Genomic DNA, 17,738 nt, shown 5'->3' on the forward strand with positions numbered 1-17,738 from the left:
TCACCCTCACTCACGACACTCACTCTTGTCTTCATGACAGCTCCATAACACTATCCTCAACTCACAAAAAATGAGAGGGATCTCACACTTCCCCCATTCAAAATGGCGCCCACATACAACATCGCCATGGTCAGCGACTTCTTCTACCCGCAACCAGGCGGCGTAGAGAGCCACATCTACCAGCTCTCAACCAAGCTCATGGACAGGGGCCACAAAGTCATCATCATCACCCACGCCTACGAAGGCCGCACCGGAGTCCGCTACCTCACCAACGGCCTCAAGGTCTACCACGTTCCCTTCCTCGTCATCTTCCGCTCTGCCACCTTCCCGACCGTCTTCTCCTTCTTCCCCATCTTCCGCAACATCGTGCTCCGCGAGCGCATCGACATTGTCCACGGTCACGCCAGTCTAAGCAACTTTTGCCATGAAGCCATCCTCCACGCTAGAACCATGGGTCTTCGGACTGTGTTTACCGATCATTCACTGTTTGGCTTTGCGGATGCAGCCAGTATCCTCACCAACAAGTTGCTAAAATTCACCCTGAGTGATGTAGATCATGTCATTTGCGTGAGCCACACCTGGTAAACCCCCTTTTCACCCCTTTTCCCACCCTCACGACTTACCCCCCCCCCCTCCCCCAAACAGCAAAGAAAACACCGTCCTTCGCGCCTCCCTCGACCCCCTCATGGTCTCGGTCATCCCCAACGCCGTTGTAGCCGAAAACTTCAAACCCCTCTCCCCTCTGAAAACCCCTCCTACCCACCCCCGGCCCGCCCTTTAGGTCCCCACGACATCATCACCATCGTGGTCATCTCCCGCCTCTTTTACAACAAGGGCACCGACCTCCTCACCGCCGCCATCCCCCGCATCCTCGAAAACCACCCCAACACCCGCTTCATCATCGCCGGCTCCGGGCCCAAATCTATTGATCTAGAGCAAATGATTGAGCAGAATGTCCTCCAGGACAGGGTGGAGATGCTCGGTCCGATTCGTCATGAAGAGGTGAGGGACGTGATGGTACGAGGACACATCTATCTCCATCCGTCACTGACGGAGGCGTTTGGGACGGTGATTGTGGAAGCGGCAAGTTGCGGTTTGTATGTAGTCTGCACGCAGGTCGGTGGGATCCCGGAGGTCTTGCCGAGTCACATGACGGTGTTTGCCAAGCCGGAGGAGGACGACCTGGTGGCTGCCACGGGGAGGGCGATCGCCTCGATGAGGGCGAACAAAGTCCGCACAGAGTTGTTTCACGAGCAGGTGAGGGAGATGTACAGCTGGGAGAATGTCGCGGTGAGGACGGAGAGGGTGTATAACGGTATCTGCGGTGCGATTTCGGAGGGGGAGTTTTATGGGTATTATGAGGGGGATAATGCGAATAATAGCTGGAGCGCGACGAGGGGGCGGTCGGGGGTGCAGAGTTTTGCGTTGATTGATCGGCTGAAGCGGTATTACGGGTGCGGGATCTGGGCGGGGAAGCTGTTTTGCTTGTGTGTGATTGTGGATTATTTGCTGTTTTTGTTTTTGGAGCTGTGGTTTCCGAGGGAGGTGATTGATGTTTGTCCGGATTGGCCGAGGAAGAAGAGGAAGGATTTGAGTAGGGAGTAGGGGAGTTTTTTGTTTTGTTTTTTTCTGGTCAAGCAGGTGTTTTGGTGGGATGGGTTTGTGTATTTTATGTGGAATTTGGTATAGAATAGTAACACCCCAGTAGGAATAGGATTCCCGTCATGTTTGCCGACTAGGTATGCAAGGCAAGTATGAATCCTCCTTCTTTGCACCAACACTATCGTGTATGCTAACATTTTCTCCAGATGGTCAAGAAGGAAGGGAGAAAAAAAAAACATGGGTATCATCTTCACTCTCCCAACCTCAACCACTCCCCCTATTGCTGCCTAAACCCATGCCCGCCCCCCATCCCGTACGGCCTCAACATGCTCAGGCTCTGCATAATCACGCTCAGCTCCGCCCTCTCCTCCTCGTCCCAGTACATCTGCCCCTTTGCGATGCTGTTCTGCCAGTCCCCGACCATGTTCTGGATATCCCTCAGCAAGTCGTCCGCCTGTGCCATGTTCTCAATCGTCTTTGGGTGCGTTGACCAGTGGGACTCCTGCGCGGACCAGATCTTCATCCGGAGCTTGAACAAGGCGCGGAGGAGCTTTATGCACCGCTGGACCTCGACGGGAGAGGCTTTGGCCTGCTTGGAGAAGTCGCTCGGCTTAGGGAGCGGGTTGTTGACGGGTTGGGGCTGGGGTTGGGGTTTCCTGAGGGTAAAAGGGCGGGGCGGTGGTGGTTTGGAGTCCTGTTGCTGTTGCGGAGGCTGTGGGGGGAAGTTGTTGTAGCCGCGGTTGGAGGCGCCGAGGCTGTCGCTGCTGTATCTGGTGTCGGGGGTGCTCACGCCTCCGCCGTAGGAGCTGGGGTTGCTGCTGCCGCTGGTGTAGACGTTGGTCAGGCTGTTGTGTTGACTGTTTGGTGTCGGGGGTTCGGGGGGATCGGGTGGTTCTGGTATTGGTTTGGCCCGAGATGCTGATTGAAGCTTTGCGTTGGGGGAGCATACGAAGATGGGGCAGGCTGGTACTGAACGGGGACCGGAGGAGCAGAGTATTGCACCGGTGTCGGTGCCGGGCGGCCGTATCCCAGGTCGTATTGCGATGCTGCTGGAGGAGCGGGATTTTGAGGGGGAGGGCGATATGGCAGGAACCCGCCGTTGTTGTCTTCCTCGATGGGGCCAAGGTTATTGCGCCCGGGAAGAGCCCCTGAGTATCGAGATGAGACAGACATGGAAGAATACCTCTGCGAATTCATGCCTGCGTTTCTCGGAGTCGATTTGTTGTAGTCCGCCCCATAAGGGTTATCATTGTTCGGGGCTGCTTGGGAGGATGCTTTGAGAGAGCTCATGCTCTTTCGGCGATCAAGCCATCCTTTGACACGGCTGGCCATGGTTGATGATCTTTACAGATTGTACAGAAAAGAATAGTACAATACAGCAAAGTCAATGACTGAGGTCTGTCCAAAGGGGCAGCAGGGAGGAGGTTATGCAAGATTGTATTTCTGACTCTGAGTTCAAGTTCCAGTCCGAGGAGCCAAAGAGTAAAGAGAATACTGGGGGCAAGTGCAAGGTGAGGGAAAGACGAGGACTTGATGGCCGCCGAGGCACACCAGGGGACTTTTGGCGGCCAAGCAGCCCATCCGGTCCCCCTTGACAGGTATTTATGTATCTCGACAGCCCGCACTGTGTACAAGTTGAACGTGTAAGCCGTGTGCAAGAACAGCCGCTCTAGAACCCCTGCACGTAGAGCTGAGGCTTGCATTAGGTCGCCTGCAGCTAGGGTAGCTTTGGGCGCGCCAAACGACAGTCGGATTGGGCATTGGCACAAGGCTCTGAAGGGAGCCTTTGTATTGGCAGACTCGTAATTCTAGCCCCCAAGGTAGACTCAAGATGGCTTAGAAATGGGGATGGTTCGCAGTTCGAGACCTCCACGGAAAGGGATCGATATCGGTGTCGTCTTTTTCTGGAGCTGGCTGACATTCACTGCCTAACCCAGCTGCCCCCTTCTCACTTTTCGGGTATGGCTCTCTTCCGCTGGATACCTATTCTCACGACCCCCGACTCAAAGCTGTTGCAACAAGTAAGAGCACTATGGATGGGTTTTCTCTTGGGTCTGCGAAACAGAAATCAACATTTCCAGTGATCCGGGGCTACCCCTATTCCAAGGCTATCTTCCTCGACGCCAATGTAGTCTCCCCACTCTTAATGCTTACAGTCACCTCGTCAAACACCTGAATCTCAACCACGACATGGAACTGCAACTGCCTCCCTTGTTGCTTGTTTCCCGTCTCCACGGGAACAATATGTGCCTGTGGAACATCGGTCAAATTGACCTTCAATGTATACATCTGTTCAGACTCTAGGTTGGATATTAGCAAAGGGTTAATCATCATCAACATTTGCCATGACCTGTGCGTACCCTCTTTGACCATGCTCATCGCTGTCGGTGCCTTGTCTCTTGACGAGGACAAAAATACAACATCCCGAAAGACGGCCGCCGGCTGCTGTGGTACTCCGCGCCCACCTCGTTTGTTCTGCAACTGTGTGCCAGGGAATTCGCTTGCGTTCATCGAGAAGTGTAATTCGTATCTTGCCACTGTGGGTTTGTTGGGGAGAATCGCGTCGCCTTTCTGGATAAACCAACGGATTTGGTCCGTTGCCCATTTGATGCCCTGGGTATCGACATCGATGTCGCTGCGGGCGTGGTTCTCGTACGAAGCGAATGGCCTGCGCACCTTTATGCCGTAATATCGTGGGCAGCTTATAACATGCTTGGGCTTCTCAGTGTAGACACCCAGAGACTTGATGATGGCGCCTCTGGCGACGGCAGCCCATGAGCCGTTTCCTTCTTCAAGCTCAATCTTTTGCTTGGTGCAAAACTCCTTGACCCTTTGGATCAAGTATTTATTCTGCGCAAACCCGCCAGAAAGGAAGACGGTCTGTGAAGGTTTAGCGTGTGTTCACAGCCATCAGGCGTGGGAGGGCGGATTGCTTACCTTGACCGGAAGCTCTTCTCCCAGCTTGATTTGAGTTACAGCTTGCTGAATAAGATAGACAGTCTTGTTGACCGATCGGTCAAACATCTTTTTCAGGTCGGCCCTGGTAGATGGCATGTAAGAATACGCCATCAGCACATTGGTCACAATAACTTACGGTGTTATACTCAGCGCTCCGTTCGAGACACCTTTCATTTCCTCAGAGATGCGGAAGCTCTTCGGCAAATAGATAGGAGCTGTTAATCCGCTCTCCTTTCCATCGTAACTGTGCTTGATGACCTGGAACTTCTCTTGTATGCCACGAAGTGTAGGCCTCATGATAGTATGCCCTCCAGCAGCATGCTTGACACCTTCCGTGGTGAGCTGCTGCCAGGCCTTGTCCCCTAACTGGTACGCTGCGAAAGCCTCGAAGTCATCGTCGACGCAAGTCGACCCACAAGTAGCGCCTGGGAAAAAGTTAGCGAGCCCAGTCAGGCAACAATAATCAGCAAGCTTACCCAAAGGATTTCCGACTTGGTCCAGCTTCATCTCCTTCTTCTCGTAGTCAATGTCCACAACTTTGTAACAAGCAAGATCCTATCACAGCAGGTCTGATTAGACCTGGTCTTTGTCATGAATGCTAGGGAAAGACTCACAACGGTCCCACCGCCAGCATCGACCACAATGAAACAATCATTCTGTTTTGCCTTATCAGTCAAGTTCAACACTGGCTAAGGTAGCCATAAACTGCGGGCTCGTACCTTTCTGAACCGCACCCGGTTGTTCTTCCATGCCTCACGAAGCGTAAAGTGAGCACAGGCAACCGGCTCAGAGACAAATGAAATGTTCTCCAGCTTGGGGAAGAGGTCATGATTAAAGGCTGCCCGAACGGCACGGTACGTAGAGTTGAGGGCTCGGTCTGACCAAATCTACTTGATGAGTTAGCCACATACAGTACAAGGCATGGGAAAATAAGCACTTACTGCTGGATGAGTGACAGCCAAGTCTATGGCAACATTTGACAGCACATGCCTGCCAAGCTCAGTGGTGATGATCTTTTCTGTCTTCTCTGCAACCTCATTTAAGTAGTCCTTGACAATCTCCTCGGGTTCTTTGGCAAGATGCTCGGGAATGCCGTTCTCGATCACTTCCTCCTCGCTGAGGTCCAGATCGCGAAGTTCCTTGAGCAACTCGCTCAGGGTCCGCAGCTCGTCGAGGCGAGTGCCCATTGCCTCGAGCTGAATCTTTGTCTTCTTCAACACCAAGGAGTTATCGTCAATGTCGTAGCCATACTGTGCACAGCCTTTAGGCGTGACGGAGTAGGACAGTTGGGATGGGACTTTTTCCTGCTCTTCCTTTGGTGGCCAAGCTGTGATTACTTTGATGTCTTCTGTGAATTCCTCCAACCCGCGATGTTTCAAGTTGTTGGCAGATACGGGCAAATAAGCAACACCTGGTTTTGCCCGCAACATCAGCGTGACATCTACCTAATGGGCAATCAAGGGACTGGACATACCGGTGTAGGTGGTGCCATAGTCAAGAGCAATCTGCAGACGTGTTTCTCCTGTTGGTACAGCGGCCGGCTGTGCTGGTGGAGGAGGTTTTGGCATGACATCGGGCGTTCGTTGGCCTTCAAATTGCAGTTGGACTGATCGCTGTCCCTGGCCACCCTGGGTTTTCACATTGACCTGACCTCCAAATGATGGGGCTGTCAGAGGCGGCATAGGGCTACTGAAGCTTGCTGGGCCCGGGGGTTGCCATTGGGATGGCGGAGCTGAAGCTGGGGGACGGGGATTTATTTGAGAGCCATATGCTGATGCCGAGAGCTTGTATGAAGACGGGGATGCCGTCGACGCCGGGGCATCGTTCGTGCTCTGGGCAGCGGGAGAGGACGTTCGTTGCGGAGCTGTGTGCTTGTTTGAGAACAGTCCAGGAGGTAACCCCGTGAACGTGAATTGCCCAAATGCTTCAGATGTTGAGCCTGATTGTAAGGGGGGAGGTGGCGGCGGTTTAGCGGTAGGAGGGGGTGGTGTCGAGGAAGCCATGATGCCAATAATGCCAATGGGCTGAAGCGAGGTGATTCAGAGCATCAGAAAGAAAGACTTGAAGCAAGATGCATGTATCTGTAAAGTAAAGAGGTGAGAAGATATGGAAGTTGCTGTCCGGTCAGACAGAACACAGAGATGATGCCCCTCCAAGGGGGTTTGCCTTGGGCCTTGGGCCCCCGGCCTGAACAATTGGATGATCCATGTCGGTGACGGATACACTCGAAGCGCTCGCATGGTGAGGCTGGATTGATGGGACTGGTGAGAGGAAGTGTGAGTTGGTTGCGCCGCGCACCACCCCGCTGCATGTGGCGCCTACTAGCGCAATATGCTGCGCCTTCCTTGAGCTTGGGCTGGGGAGCTATGAGGGGAGGGGGGAGGGGCAGTAATCAGTTACCACTCCGTTTTGTGCACTGTGTGCAATGACAAAACAAACTGCATGGACACAAGCCTGAGGTGTTAATGGAAAGGCACCATTTTTCAGCTCTGGCGGGGGGTCGGCAGCACAGAGACGAGATAACCCGATGGGTGATCAGGCTACGGAGGAGGTGATGCACCTTCTTGGTGCTCATCTCTGTCTTGCTACTTCGTACGATGCCATCACCACCCTTCACGGTTCAGTTCCTTTCTTTTGAACTTGACTCTCTAGGTATTTCACCTCCTTGTCGTCAGCATGGCGAACATACCCAACAACTTCGCGACGCCGGCATATCCGGATTTACAGCCTGCTGTTCCTCCTCGCGGATCGTCTACTGCTCGAAACATCTTTGACAAAACCAAGAAAAAGGTCTCCAACTTTGGAAGGAAAGACAGGCCACCAGAGAAGCCCAAGCAAAAGAACAATCCAGATGTCGTCAACAAACTATCACAAAAGACACTGAACGAGTTACCTGTTGAGGTGCTGAACACGATGGACGTCGACCAGCTTATTCATCTCCGCTCAGACAATCTCAAGAGAGTTTCGAAAAGCAGGATATGTGAAATTCCTGAAGATGGGGTTCGGTATTTAGCCAACCACCATCCGCGCAGACTGGCTGTCGTGTTGACAAAAGCACCTGAGCTTACGGGCTATCTCAACAACAAGGAGGTCGGAATATTATCAGAGCTCGATGCAGCAACATTTCTGAAACTGCCCGATGTGATCAAGGAACGGCTCTCCCAAGCATGTCCAGAGTACTACCAACGGATGATGTCCCAACCCCAGCATGCTCTTCCACACCAGCCAGCACCAAACACACATTCTGGTGATCCTCATGCTCGCGCTCAGCAACCTGTGCGGTCCGCGTCAGTTCAGCCATCACCTTCTGACGCCCCGGTTCTTCCTCCTGTAAATTTTACCACAGGTCCTCGAATGGATGCGACTCAGGACGCCTATTCACCGGTGAATGCCACTCTTCAAGTGCCGTTCAGCGATTCCCACCCCGAACATGTAACACAATTCCCGCCACCATCAACCACGATCGGTCCCCGCACCTATTCACTTCCACACAACACCTACCACTCACAATTTTCACGATATCCCCTGTCTTCTTCCAGCCCTCCCCCTTCCTCTAGCTCCCCTAATAACGGACTGCCTGTCAGTCAGACGTCTTTCGGTACGCCCGCTGCAACTCTCGTCACTCCTTCAATGTCCTCGGGGCTCTCGAGGTCCTCCAGTCCAACGGGATACTTCAAACCAAACCCTCAGTCTTATTCAGGTCTCCAAGGTCCCTTGAACCAAAATGGCAACAGACCAACACTACAAGATTCTGCAGGACCACCCCCAGCCGTCCCACCTAAAAGCATCGCCCATCACAGCTTTGAGATGGCCCTTCCAAGCACCCAGGCTCAAGGAGAACTGAGCTTGCCTATCCAAAACCCAGACCCTCAGAGCTTCCGAGCACGCCAACAATCCCAAATCCTAGGAGAGCCTGCTGATCAACTTACCAAGGATGAGAGAATCCGCGACTTGGAGGCTCAGTTCGAGGTCTGGAAGGTTGAGAAAACCAACTTGACCCAGAAGGTAGCAAGCTTGACGGAGAGTTTGGAAAGCGAAAGAGAACGTTTGGAGAGCGAAAGGAAGAGCACAGGTACTCTCCACCAGAACATCGGTTCCCTGAAAAACGAGAAGGGGCGACTGGAAAATGAGAAGAAGCTGGTCGAGGACGAGAAACAGCGAGTGGAACACGAGAGGGACGCGCTTGAGAGGGAACAGATCAAGTTGGAAGGAGGGATCAAGAAATACTTGGCTGCTAAGAAGTGGAAAGGCCTGGAGCAACAAAAGACCGCTTTTGACATGATCATTGACTACTGTAACGAACAACTCGCCTCAGTGGCAGATTGGGAGGACTACAACAAAGAGCAAACGGCACGGGTGGAGAAAATCAAGTTGGAGAATGAACGCTTGGTGCAGAATTTGAAGGACCAAGACGAGCTCATTGCAGAACGCAACAAATGGTGGGAGGAATTTCAGGCCTTGGACAACCGTCTCAAGCAACTAAACCCGGAGCACGAACGAAGACTTCAGGAAGAGAAAGACAGACACCAGCTCCAGCTCCAGGAGGAGAGGAAGCGGCATCATCACAGGTTTAATGCGGAGATCGGCAAGCTTAATACGGAAATAGAGGCCTTGAAAAGGAAACTCGACAGTCATAAGGCCGATCAACTTGCTGCGACGGAGAAGGTCCGAACAACGCTTCAAGCCGAGATCGACACACTGCGACAGGAGAAGAACATAATGCAGACACAGTACCAATCGTACAAGGATGCCCACGACCAAAAACTCCGGAGGCTGACGGAGGAGCATGAGGTGGCTTTGAGCCAGCAAAAGATCGATCACGAACAGAAGATGCAAGCATTCCACGCTCAATGTCAAGACCTCATCAACCAAGTCGGTATACAGTGGGAACTCAACAAACAACAAGCTGTCAAGGATCTCGAGAACAAGGTCCGCTTGCTGGAGAGCAGCCTGGTCGACAACTCGGACGACTATCGGCCGGCAACCGATGATCACCTTCAAGTCGACTTTGACCAGCTCAATCTTGACATCAGCAAAATAACGCATAACTTGCCTGCGGTTGACTTTTTCCAGGTCAACCAACTAGACCCTGGCGCGTTTTTGGAGAGGGAAGGGAGGGATCAGCTGAGGTTCCTGTTGCAGGGCATCTTCTGGGAGCACATGATGTATGGCTTCTTTTCTGCTCCTTTCGGGCTCGGTGCCTTGGGTCCCCAGCAGGGGAAGCAGAGGCTTCTTGAAGTCTGGATTGCCTACCGCAAATTACTTGGGACGGAGAAGTCTGAGGGTATGTGTCTAGATCACGACTACGCAATTTTTCCAATGCTAACAAAGTCGCTCGTTAATATAGTTCGCTTGCCCATTGGGGAGTATGACATGGCAACGATTGAAGAAGACTACGTCAATTTCCTCCGGAATGACAAGGAGACCAACAAATGGAGATCGTCCACCTTCCAGGCCGTCATGGCGGCCTTGCTACCGAAGAAGGACAAAGCTCACTCGCCTTTGTCTGACTACCTGAGCTCGCCATTCTTCCAGAACCGCAACAATGTCCGCGAAAATATACTAACAGAACTTCGCCGCATATGCGTTGGTGGAATCCCGCAAGCCATCGAACAGACGGTTGAGAAGATGGTGTTCAAGGCCAGCGAACTTGCTCTCCAATTCGGGATGCAACGGTCAGAGCTTGGTCTTATGTTTCCTCAAAGGAACACCTTGGTTCTGCTAGGTCAAGATTTTGTGCTTTGCTATGACAATGATGCCGAGCATGGGATGCAGAAGCCCGTGTTCCTCAGCGTATCTCCGATGTGCTACAAGACAGGTGATGGGAGGAAGGATACCACAACTACGAAGGTGATCTCGCCTGGACAGATATATCCACACGCCCAGTAGAAGGTTGGGATCCCGTTCAAGTCAAGTACGAGTTGCAAGTCGGGTCGTCGGGTTCATGGGTGGTTGGTTGGCGACTAGATCCTCAACGCAGATTGCTGCCTTAATTCACGTCGCCTAGTTAGACAGGTGCCTGGACTATTGTCTCAAAGTCCAACATCTTTCATCATTTAATCTTGACCTTCTTTACGTGGTCTCATATTTCACACGAAAGACTCAGGGTTAATGGTGTGGCCTTAAGAACCCTTCATGTTAAATTCATAACCCCAACAGCAAGATCCAAACCAAGTCCAAACGCATCGCCAATCCATGAAGAAAAAAGACAAGAACAGGATGTCTGTGAAACCGCAGTCTTTATGAGAGCAATGATATTAGGCGTTGCTTAACAAACTAACAGATTTGCTGTTGATTCTGCCGGGAACCTGTTAGCACATAGGGTTAGACCACAGGGAATCAGCCCCACCGTGGTCCACTCTGTGCGACGGGAGCGTGGAATCACTTCAACTTCCCAAGTCTCGACCTCGTCCAATATATCTCCTCCAGCCGCAGCAATGAGGCACCAGATTGTCCGCTGTTTCCCAGATTGCTCTCATTCTTCTGGTCAGCTCCAAGTAGCCGACCCCTCACTTTGTGGCGTCTAGCCGCATATTTCACGTCGCTCTGGGCGGTTCTCGAGACGAGGCTCCGGCCATCGATAACACCAGTCCAGAACAAGCTTGCACCTCATGGCCGCACAGTGCGCGTGCTACAGGCCCCCAGCATGGGGACTTTGAATCCAAGTCTTCCCTCTCTTATCACGGCACAGCAGCTCAAGTGCAGTCGAGACCTAAGCAAGTTGTCGGACCTGAACGAGCCTCCCATTGGCCGTCCGTCTTGTCATCCCGCCAAGAAGGATGAAGCCGCATTTCCTCTTACAGACGCGCCTGCAATAGCGCGGGCCAAGCTGAATGGTTCGCTCAGCCAGAGTAACCGATCAAACACCACATTGTTGAGGAGGCCGATGGCACCTTGACCCAAGGCAGACTCCCCTGTGGATGGGGTCTGCCAGAGAACATGGCTCAACCAGGTACCCGGGCTGCGGCTTGTGAGCATCCCGATGCCATCTTTCGAGGAGCCTTGTGGCTGTCCATTGACATGAGACACACTGACCACACCAAGTAGATGGACTCATGGCACAAGAAAACTCCACCAGGTGATGGCAATCCTTGTGGAATCAGACATCAACGCCCTCTACTCGACAAGATAACGCTTTTCATACCATTGAGTCATCCACTCTCCTCAAATTATCACCTCATGGGGCTGGTAGCCTATTACAAGATGAGCTAGGACTCGACGACTGGTTTACAGGCAAAATCATCTCACGATGGCTCATTTTCTACGCTCACCACGTGAAATATGGCATCGACAAATCATCGACACTGGTGCCAGGCTCCAGCTGGGCTCTTCCGATTATTTTCCCTTTGATGCTCTCAGGGATGCCACAGATGCCTTTATTAACCGGCAAGGGCTTGTTCAAGGTTCATCACAATGCGATTCATTACTTCGAGAGTTGGTCTTGGAACATGCTGCGCGGGAAAACGGTTCGGAAAGAGTTGGTTTGGTCGCCTGTCTCCACGCCCTTTCCCACTCCGTTGGCACGACACTGCTGGTAGCAATGAGAGAGAAATGCCAGCTAGAAGCAACCAGCCCGAAATTCTTGAGCTGCTTGACGCTTGGTGCACGCGCAAACCCGTTGCTCATCAACAGAACAGACAGCCAAGTTGCGGAAATCCTCTTGAGCCTGCTGGCGGGCACCGACTTTCTCCCAGCCATCAAACAGCTTTTCCAGACCCTGGAGGAAGGCCCTGATGCATACATCCTTCCACCTTCCTACATCATCGACTTTTTGAACGCGACAGACTTTTCCACAGCTTTCAGGACCCACTTGGACATGCTGCAACAAGAACGGAAATACATGAGTCTCTGTACCGCAGTTTCCTGGATTCGATCAGTATCTAATCAGCCCGAGACCTCCACAGCAAAGATAGTAGCGTCCGCTTTAGTGCCAGACAGGATATTTTGGGCCAACTGGAGACCAGACCAGGAACGGCTAAGGAACTGGGAAGAAGGGACCTTTTCAGAAACCCAGAGACAAAAGCTGTGCTATGTGTTTGATCTCGAAGGACCAGACATTACCGGCTCAGGGTATCCGTGCCTGAAAGACTCGGTTCCTGGATGTTTCAACGTCGTACCGGTCGTCAACCGAGACGTTCTATTACTCCACCGCCTCCTAGCCAATCTGGACAACGCACAGCGTATTCCTGGCCCACACGCCATCAATCTCGTCATACACCTCTGTATCAACAGCTCGAGGCCTCTGGACAATGATCTTCTTTCCCTCACCGAAGCAGTGCTGGAGACCGACGATGACGAGTCCATCCACTCGATCCTCATGTGGCTACAAACCTACGAAGCCGGCTTTGACATTCGAATGACAGCTCTGACGAGGACACTTCCCATCTTGGAAGTCTATCCAAACCTTCAGCGGTTGCTCTCTGGATATGTCAGCTTAGACGTGGCTCGAGTCATGCAGTTGGCCAGGGAAGAATACAACTCTATACTAGAGACGGACGTTGCAGAGAATCTTGCCATGAGGATACACGACTTTGGGGTGGCTATAGTGAACGCCAACTGGCTTCACGGATCTCTGCCCCTGAATCTATGGCAAAGCCTACAGCAACTCCCACCCAAAGAGACCTTGGATGAGATCTTCGAGGCCCTCGGGACATCTCACATCATGAACGAAGACATCAGGGCATACCTGAGGGTGGTGATTGGAGGAGAAACCCATGGCGACTCCCCTCCAGCCGAAGCGTTGCTAGCAATCGTCCGCCAGACCATCCGATTTTACGCAAGAGGTGTTGAGCCCGAAAGAGCAAAGCTTGCCACCGAGATAGAGCCACTACGCCATCATGATCCCAAAGTATATGACGCCTGTATCGAGCGAATCTTGAACGAGGATATCGTCCTCATCAAGGATATGCTGCCACTGGTCCGGTCAGAAAGTCATTCCTCGTGTGTCGAATTTGCGCGCCTCTTGGCCCAGCGTCAACAGCTGCGCTGTTACACTCATGAATGCTGGCATCAGCTGTTGTTCTTCCGGTTACTCCAACAGAGGCGAGACTTGCTGGCGTGGTCAGCCGCGGAGCTTCCTTTGCAGAACTTCGTCCAGTGGGTGCATGATCTCAGGGCTCTGTTCTCTCAACAAAGAGTTGGTGGTAGCAGTGGCATCTCGAGGATGTCGTTGTCGGATCTTGGGTTTACGCCGGAAAGGTATCAATGGTGGGACGTGCTCCAGCACCATTATGGAAGAGCAGTTGGTATATTGGCATATCTACACCAGGAGGGCAAGGGAGATTTAAAATGGCTGTGGCTGCAAGAGATACCAGATACAACTGTGTTATTGGACATTCTGCAAGACGAAAACAAAGTGTTGCCGCAGGACTCGGTGCTGATGTCGCTTTTTCAGCCGAAACCAGACACGCTGAGTCTCATCTGTTTGGCTTTGGCTGGCTTACGTCGGGCTGCTCCTCAAGGGAAGGTGGCCCTTGAGAGTATCTGCGCTCGGGAAAAACAGCTGGATGCTGGGAAGTGGAATCGTCAGGCCACGCAGGTGCTGAGTTACTGCTGGAGACGCTCGCCAGACATCAACACCGATGACATGAGTCGCAATGCCCTTTGGGCTCTCACGGCTTTGTTGGGGTTAAGGGATGATGTTGACGACCAAGGTCTGCAGGTTGCCGGAGAATGCCTCATGGCCGACTACGCAAACCTGGTTCTCGCGGCCAATAACCTTCTCGATATGCAAGTTCTACTTCAAAGTTCGGATGCGGCCCGAACAACTATGCTCATGGAGGAGCTCGGCGTAGAAGATGCCCCTCCTGTTGAACCCTTCACTCCAGCTGCGGCCATGATTCCTACACACCTCACCAGCTTCATCGAACCAGTCGGTGAAATGCAATGGGAGCTTTGCTTCCCTCTCAAAAAGATCTCCGCCCAGAAGAGACAAGCCATCGGCATCGATCCCTCCCCACGCTTGCTCCTCGTGAGGATATCCCTTCTAGACCAGCAACCAGCTTTTTGCATCCACTACCACCCCAGCACCACCGACGACAGCAACACCCGTCCTCACGGCTTGTGGCACGTAAGCGGCCTCAACATGCCAGACGGCACCATCTGCTTCGCCAAACCATCCCTATTCGCCTACCTCCTAAGCCGCAGACTCTCCGCCTTCCTCTCCTCGCTGTCTCAAGATAACCACATCAGCGGCACCATCCAAGAGCAACTCCAACTGGACAGAACCTACACCTTCATCTCATCCATCCTCACCTCTCCCCTATCCCACTGCCTGGTATGCCTCGAACAACTCGCCCGCCCCGGTCCAATTCCTGCAACTTGCGGATCTCAGTTCTGTGACGAGATCTTCTTGTTTGCTCCATTAGAAGTCAGAGCACACCACCTCTTGTCCGACCCCCCGGCGTTGGACTTTTTACTAGCATGTGTCTATTCAGCCAATGTCTCTGTTCCAGAACTGAGAAATGGGCTCAGAGCGGTCATTGACTCTTTTCCTGTCCTGGCGGGAGTTAGCTCCTCGCCATGGGAGACGTTATCCCGGATTTTAAGTCGGGAAAACCCAGGGTCAGATGATGGCCTCTCAGCAGATAGAGAGACTTTACTCTCTTGGATGAGCGGGCAGTTTGGGGGCAGTGGTAGTCTGATTTCTGCGCCGGGTGGGTCGAAATTACCGGCTATGCAGGGGGTTGTGCAGTTTATACTGAGAACTGGCGACTTTATTGGCGGTGCGGGGGGCTCTGGGAATATCAAGTTTATTGGGTCGGGATTGGGGACTAGGAGCATGTGGGAGATTTTGTGCAAGGGGTTGGTTGTGGGCGGTGACGGGGAGGCGGAGGAGAGAGGAGAAGATGAGCCGCCGATGGATTTGAGGACTTGCCGGAAGACAAAGACTACGTGGAAAAGTAGCCTTCTGATGGACAGGAGGGTGTTTGTTGCGTGTGAGGACTTTGGGGGTGTGAAAGGGGTGGTGGTGAGGTATGTGTTGTTGTGTCCAGAGGGGTTTGTGCCACCGAGGATGAGGGTTATTGGGGATGCGCTGAGGCAGAGTTTTGGTGCTTTGAGGGCTGGGAGGTTGGTCAAGGAGTAGTATCAGGTAGGGTTGCAATCATCAGCTATACTGAAATAGAAGACTTTCTTCGAACCACACACTAGACACAAGCACACATGATACCTGTGACATAGACTCTATTGAGAAGCGCCTCTGTAACCGCTCAGTCGGGACAGCCGAGTTAGCAGTTCAGCTCCCCTTGGCAGACACTTACACCCCAGGTAGGCAGACTGACAGCCTGATCCAATGTGGCGCGCACTAACGAGCTGCTGCATAGGTGTACATGAGGCTGCCCCCCCTCTCTTCATGATTTTTCATCTTCATGTTTGTCTTCTTCACCTGTCCACATCATTTATCGAAGCAACATATTAACACAAAATGGCCTCCCTCTTCACGCAGCGCAGCGCGCGTCGCTCCAACCAAACACTACCCCAACCAACACCCTCATCAGCCAACACCGACCTCTCCCGTCACACCTCTCTCCAATCCCACTCATCCTGGTCCCCCGGCGGTCTTCCCCAGCGCTTCCTCCCTCCCCAGAACCCCCGACCGCAAACAGTAACCCCAGAACAATTCACCTCTCTCTCGCAGCAATTTTCAACCCTCCACGCAGACCTCACCACCCAAGCAAGTCTTTTGCTAGGAGAAATCCTCGCCCTCCAGCAAACCCTTCCCGTCGTCCGCCTCTCAGAAAGCTCAAGCAACCTAGACATAACCGCATTCCTCCAAGCCCTACTTCACGGGAAGCTCTCCTCCGCCCTCACCCCACCAGTCCCTTCCCAACATGAGGAAACCCCCAAACCCCCCCGCCCCATCAGAGCCCTCTCCCGAGAAATCCAAGCCTGCCTCTCCAAAAACGACTACTTTGCTGCAATCGGCACAGCAATCGACGACCTGCGCCCCTCTGCCAAAGGTGACTCCCCCGACGCCGAGCAAGAGGCCAGGGATCGAATGGACTTGCTCCGATCTGCAATGCCAGAAGGGGAGACATACGAACAATTCTGGGCCGATGTCGCTATGCATCTTGATCACGAGTTTTCTGTTTCTGCTGAGGCTGGGTATGTTAATTCGACAACGTTCAAATCTGGGGTGGGGGTGGGAGAGATACCGAGAGAAAGGTTTTTGGCTACGAGTGATGGGTTTGCTTGGGATGTGGAGGAGTTGGTTGGGGAGATTGTGAGGGGAAAGGGGGAGTTTAAGAATCCGGTTACGGGGAGGGTGTTTGAGGGGGGGGATGTCGAGTTGATTAGACGGCATCCATTGGGGAGAGGGGTTGATGAGGCTGTGCTTGCTCTGCAGAGAGAGCAGGGGCAGATGGAAGGAAAGGCGGAGATGGATGGGCAAGAGAAGGCCGGGATGGATGGGCTTGGGAAAGGGGAGGAGAGGTGGGAGGCAAAGTTGTCGGCTCAGTGGGCGAGGCAGATGCATGAGAACATAAGGGAGAAGGCGGAGAAGGAGAGGAAATTGTCGGGGTTGATGTCGGGGTTTGGGAGGTTGAAGCTGGAGGTGACATCGCCAACGACAGCTGCTGTTGAACTGCCAGCAACAACGGCAGTGAGATCAGACGATGTGCCCTCAAAGACAGCTAGTCCATCCATTCCCGGGGCGTTCCCTGACTACACGACCCTTGCGGAACTGCCAGGCTCCAACGAGCATGACAACATCCAGAGGGAGGAAGAGGGCAACAAGGCGGATGCTGGAGAGCCAGATTATAAGTCTTTTGCATGGTACAATAAGTACTTTCACTCCATGTATGATCAACATTAGAGCATTGATACCGCCAGAAGGCAAACAAACAAATCTTCAAAGTCTTTTGATCGGCCCCTTCCCGGGAGTGATCAGATATTTGTGGCCATCTGAACTGTGAGCATTGCGACATCGGCCTCGGTTGTGGCATTGGGTAATCTTGAGTTTCCAATGAGGACATCTGCAAACAATGCCGTGATTCTGCCAGCAACCATCATCAGAGGGAACGTGCTTCCATCACCCTCCCGGAACGTGACTCCACTATTCCGGCCAATCCGGTGCTCGCAGCCGGAAGTCACCCGCTCACTATTCACACTGTGCCGAAAATTGGTCCGCGCTTTCCGAAATTGTGATCCGTGCACGCCGAAAATGCGGCTTTGGGAAG

The 17,738-nt window shown here is 52.9% G+C and overlaps 6 protein-coding genes across 6 annotated transcripts; 4 read left to right on the forward strand and 2 right to left on the reverse strand.

Annotated features, from left to right (window-relative positions):
- Positions 1 to 102: 102 nt before the first annotated feature.
- SPT14 (Phosphatidylinositol N-acetylglucosaminyltransferase GPI3 subunit) lies at positions 103 to 2,195 on the forward strand (the record flags this gene model as incomplete). The annotated part of the gene is made up of 2 exons (XM_062946117.1): positions 103 to 567; positions 646 to 2,195. 2 exons carry the CDS (start codon positions 103 to 105, stop codon positions 1,603 to 1,605), a joined length of 1,425 nt encoding a protein of 474 aa, XP_062802171.1. The 3' UTR covers positions 1,606 to 2,195.
- Positions 2,196 to 2,442: 247 nt separating this feature from the next.
- On the reverse strand, positions 2,443 to 2,934 carry QC764_310085 (uncharacterized protein; the record flags this gene model as incomplete). Its single annotated transcript, XM_062946118.1, has 1 exon — positions 2,443 to 2,934. One exon carries the CDS (start codon positions 2,932 to 2,934, stop codon positions 2,443 to 2,445), a length of 492 nt encoding a protein of 163 aa, XP_062802172.1.
- A 765-nt stretch (positions 2,935 to 3,699) lies between these two features.
- QC764_310090 (uncharacterized protein) lies at positions 3,700 to 7,015 on the reverse strand (the record flags this gene model as incomplete). The annotated part of the gene is made up of 9 exons (XM_062946119.1): positions 6,035 to 7,015; positions 5,502 to 5,971; positions 5,280 to 5,447; positions 5,175 to 5,216; positions 5,037 to 5,115; positions 4,697 to 4,985; positions 4,540 to 4,642; positions 3,963 to 4,482; positions 3,700 to 3,902 (listed from the first exon to the last, which is right to left on the reverse strand). The coding sequence occupies exons 1-9, from the start codon at positions 6,561 to 6,563 to the stop codon at positions 3,700 to 3,702; spliced, it is 2,403 nt and encodes an 800-aa protein (XP_062802173.1). The 5' UTR covers positions 6,564 to 7,015.
- QC764_310100 (uncharacterized protein) lies at positions 6,997 to 10,665 on the forward strand. The gene is made up of 2 exons (XM_062946120.1): positions 6,997 to 9,844; positions 9,908 to 10,665. The coding sequence occupies exons 1-2, from the start codon at positions 7,237 to 7,239 to the stop codon at positions 10,447 to 10,449; spliced, it is 3,150 nt and encodes a 1,049-aa protein (XP_062802174.1). The 5' UTR covers positions 6,997 to 7,236; the 3' UTR covers positions 10,450 to 10,665.
- A 1,144-nt stretch (positions 10,666 to 11,809) lies between these two features.
- QC764_310110 (uncharacterized protein) lies at positions 11,810 to 15,646 on the forward strand (the record flags this gene model as incomplete). The annotated part of the gene is made up of 1 exon (XM_062946121.1): positions 11,810 to 15,646. One exon carries the CDS (start codon positions 11,810 to 11,812, stop codon positions 15,644 to 15,646), a length of 3,837 nt encoding a protein of 1,278 aa, XP_062802175.1.
- A 234-nt stretch (positions 15,647 to 15,880) lies between these two features.
- QC764_310115 (uncharacterized protein) lies at positions 15,881 to 17,413 on the forward strand. Its single transcript, XM_062946122.1, has 2 exons — positions 15,881 to 15,931; positions 16,007 to 17,413. The coding sequence occupies exons 1-2, from the start codon at positions 15,914 to 15,916 to the stop codon at positions 17,372 to 17,374; spliced, it is 1,386 nt and encodes a 461-aa protein (XP_062802176.1). The 5' UTR covers positions 15,881 to 15,913; the 3' UTR covers positions 17,375 to 17,413.
- The last annotated feature ends 325 nt before the right edge of the window (positions 17,414 to 17,738 follow it).

The sequence above is a fragment of the Podospora pseudoanserina genome, chromosome 3 (assembly GCF_035222485.1).
Source record: "Podospora pseudoanserina strain CBS 124.78 chromosome 3, whole genome shotgun sequence".
Classification (NCBI taxonomy): Eukaryota; Fungi; Ascomycota; class Sordariomycetes; order Sordariales; family Podosporaceae; genus Podospora; species Podospora pseudoanserina.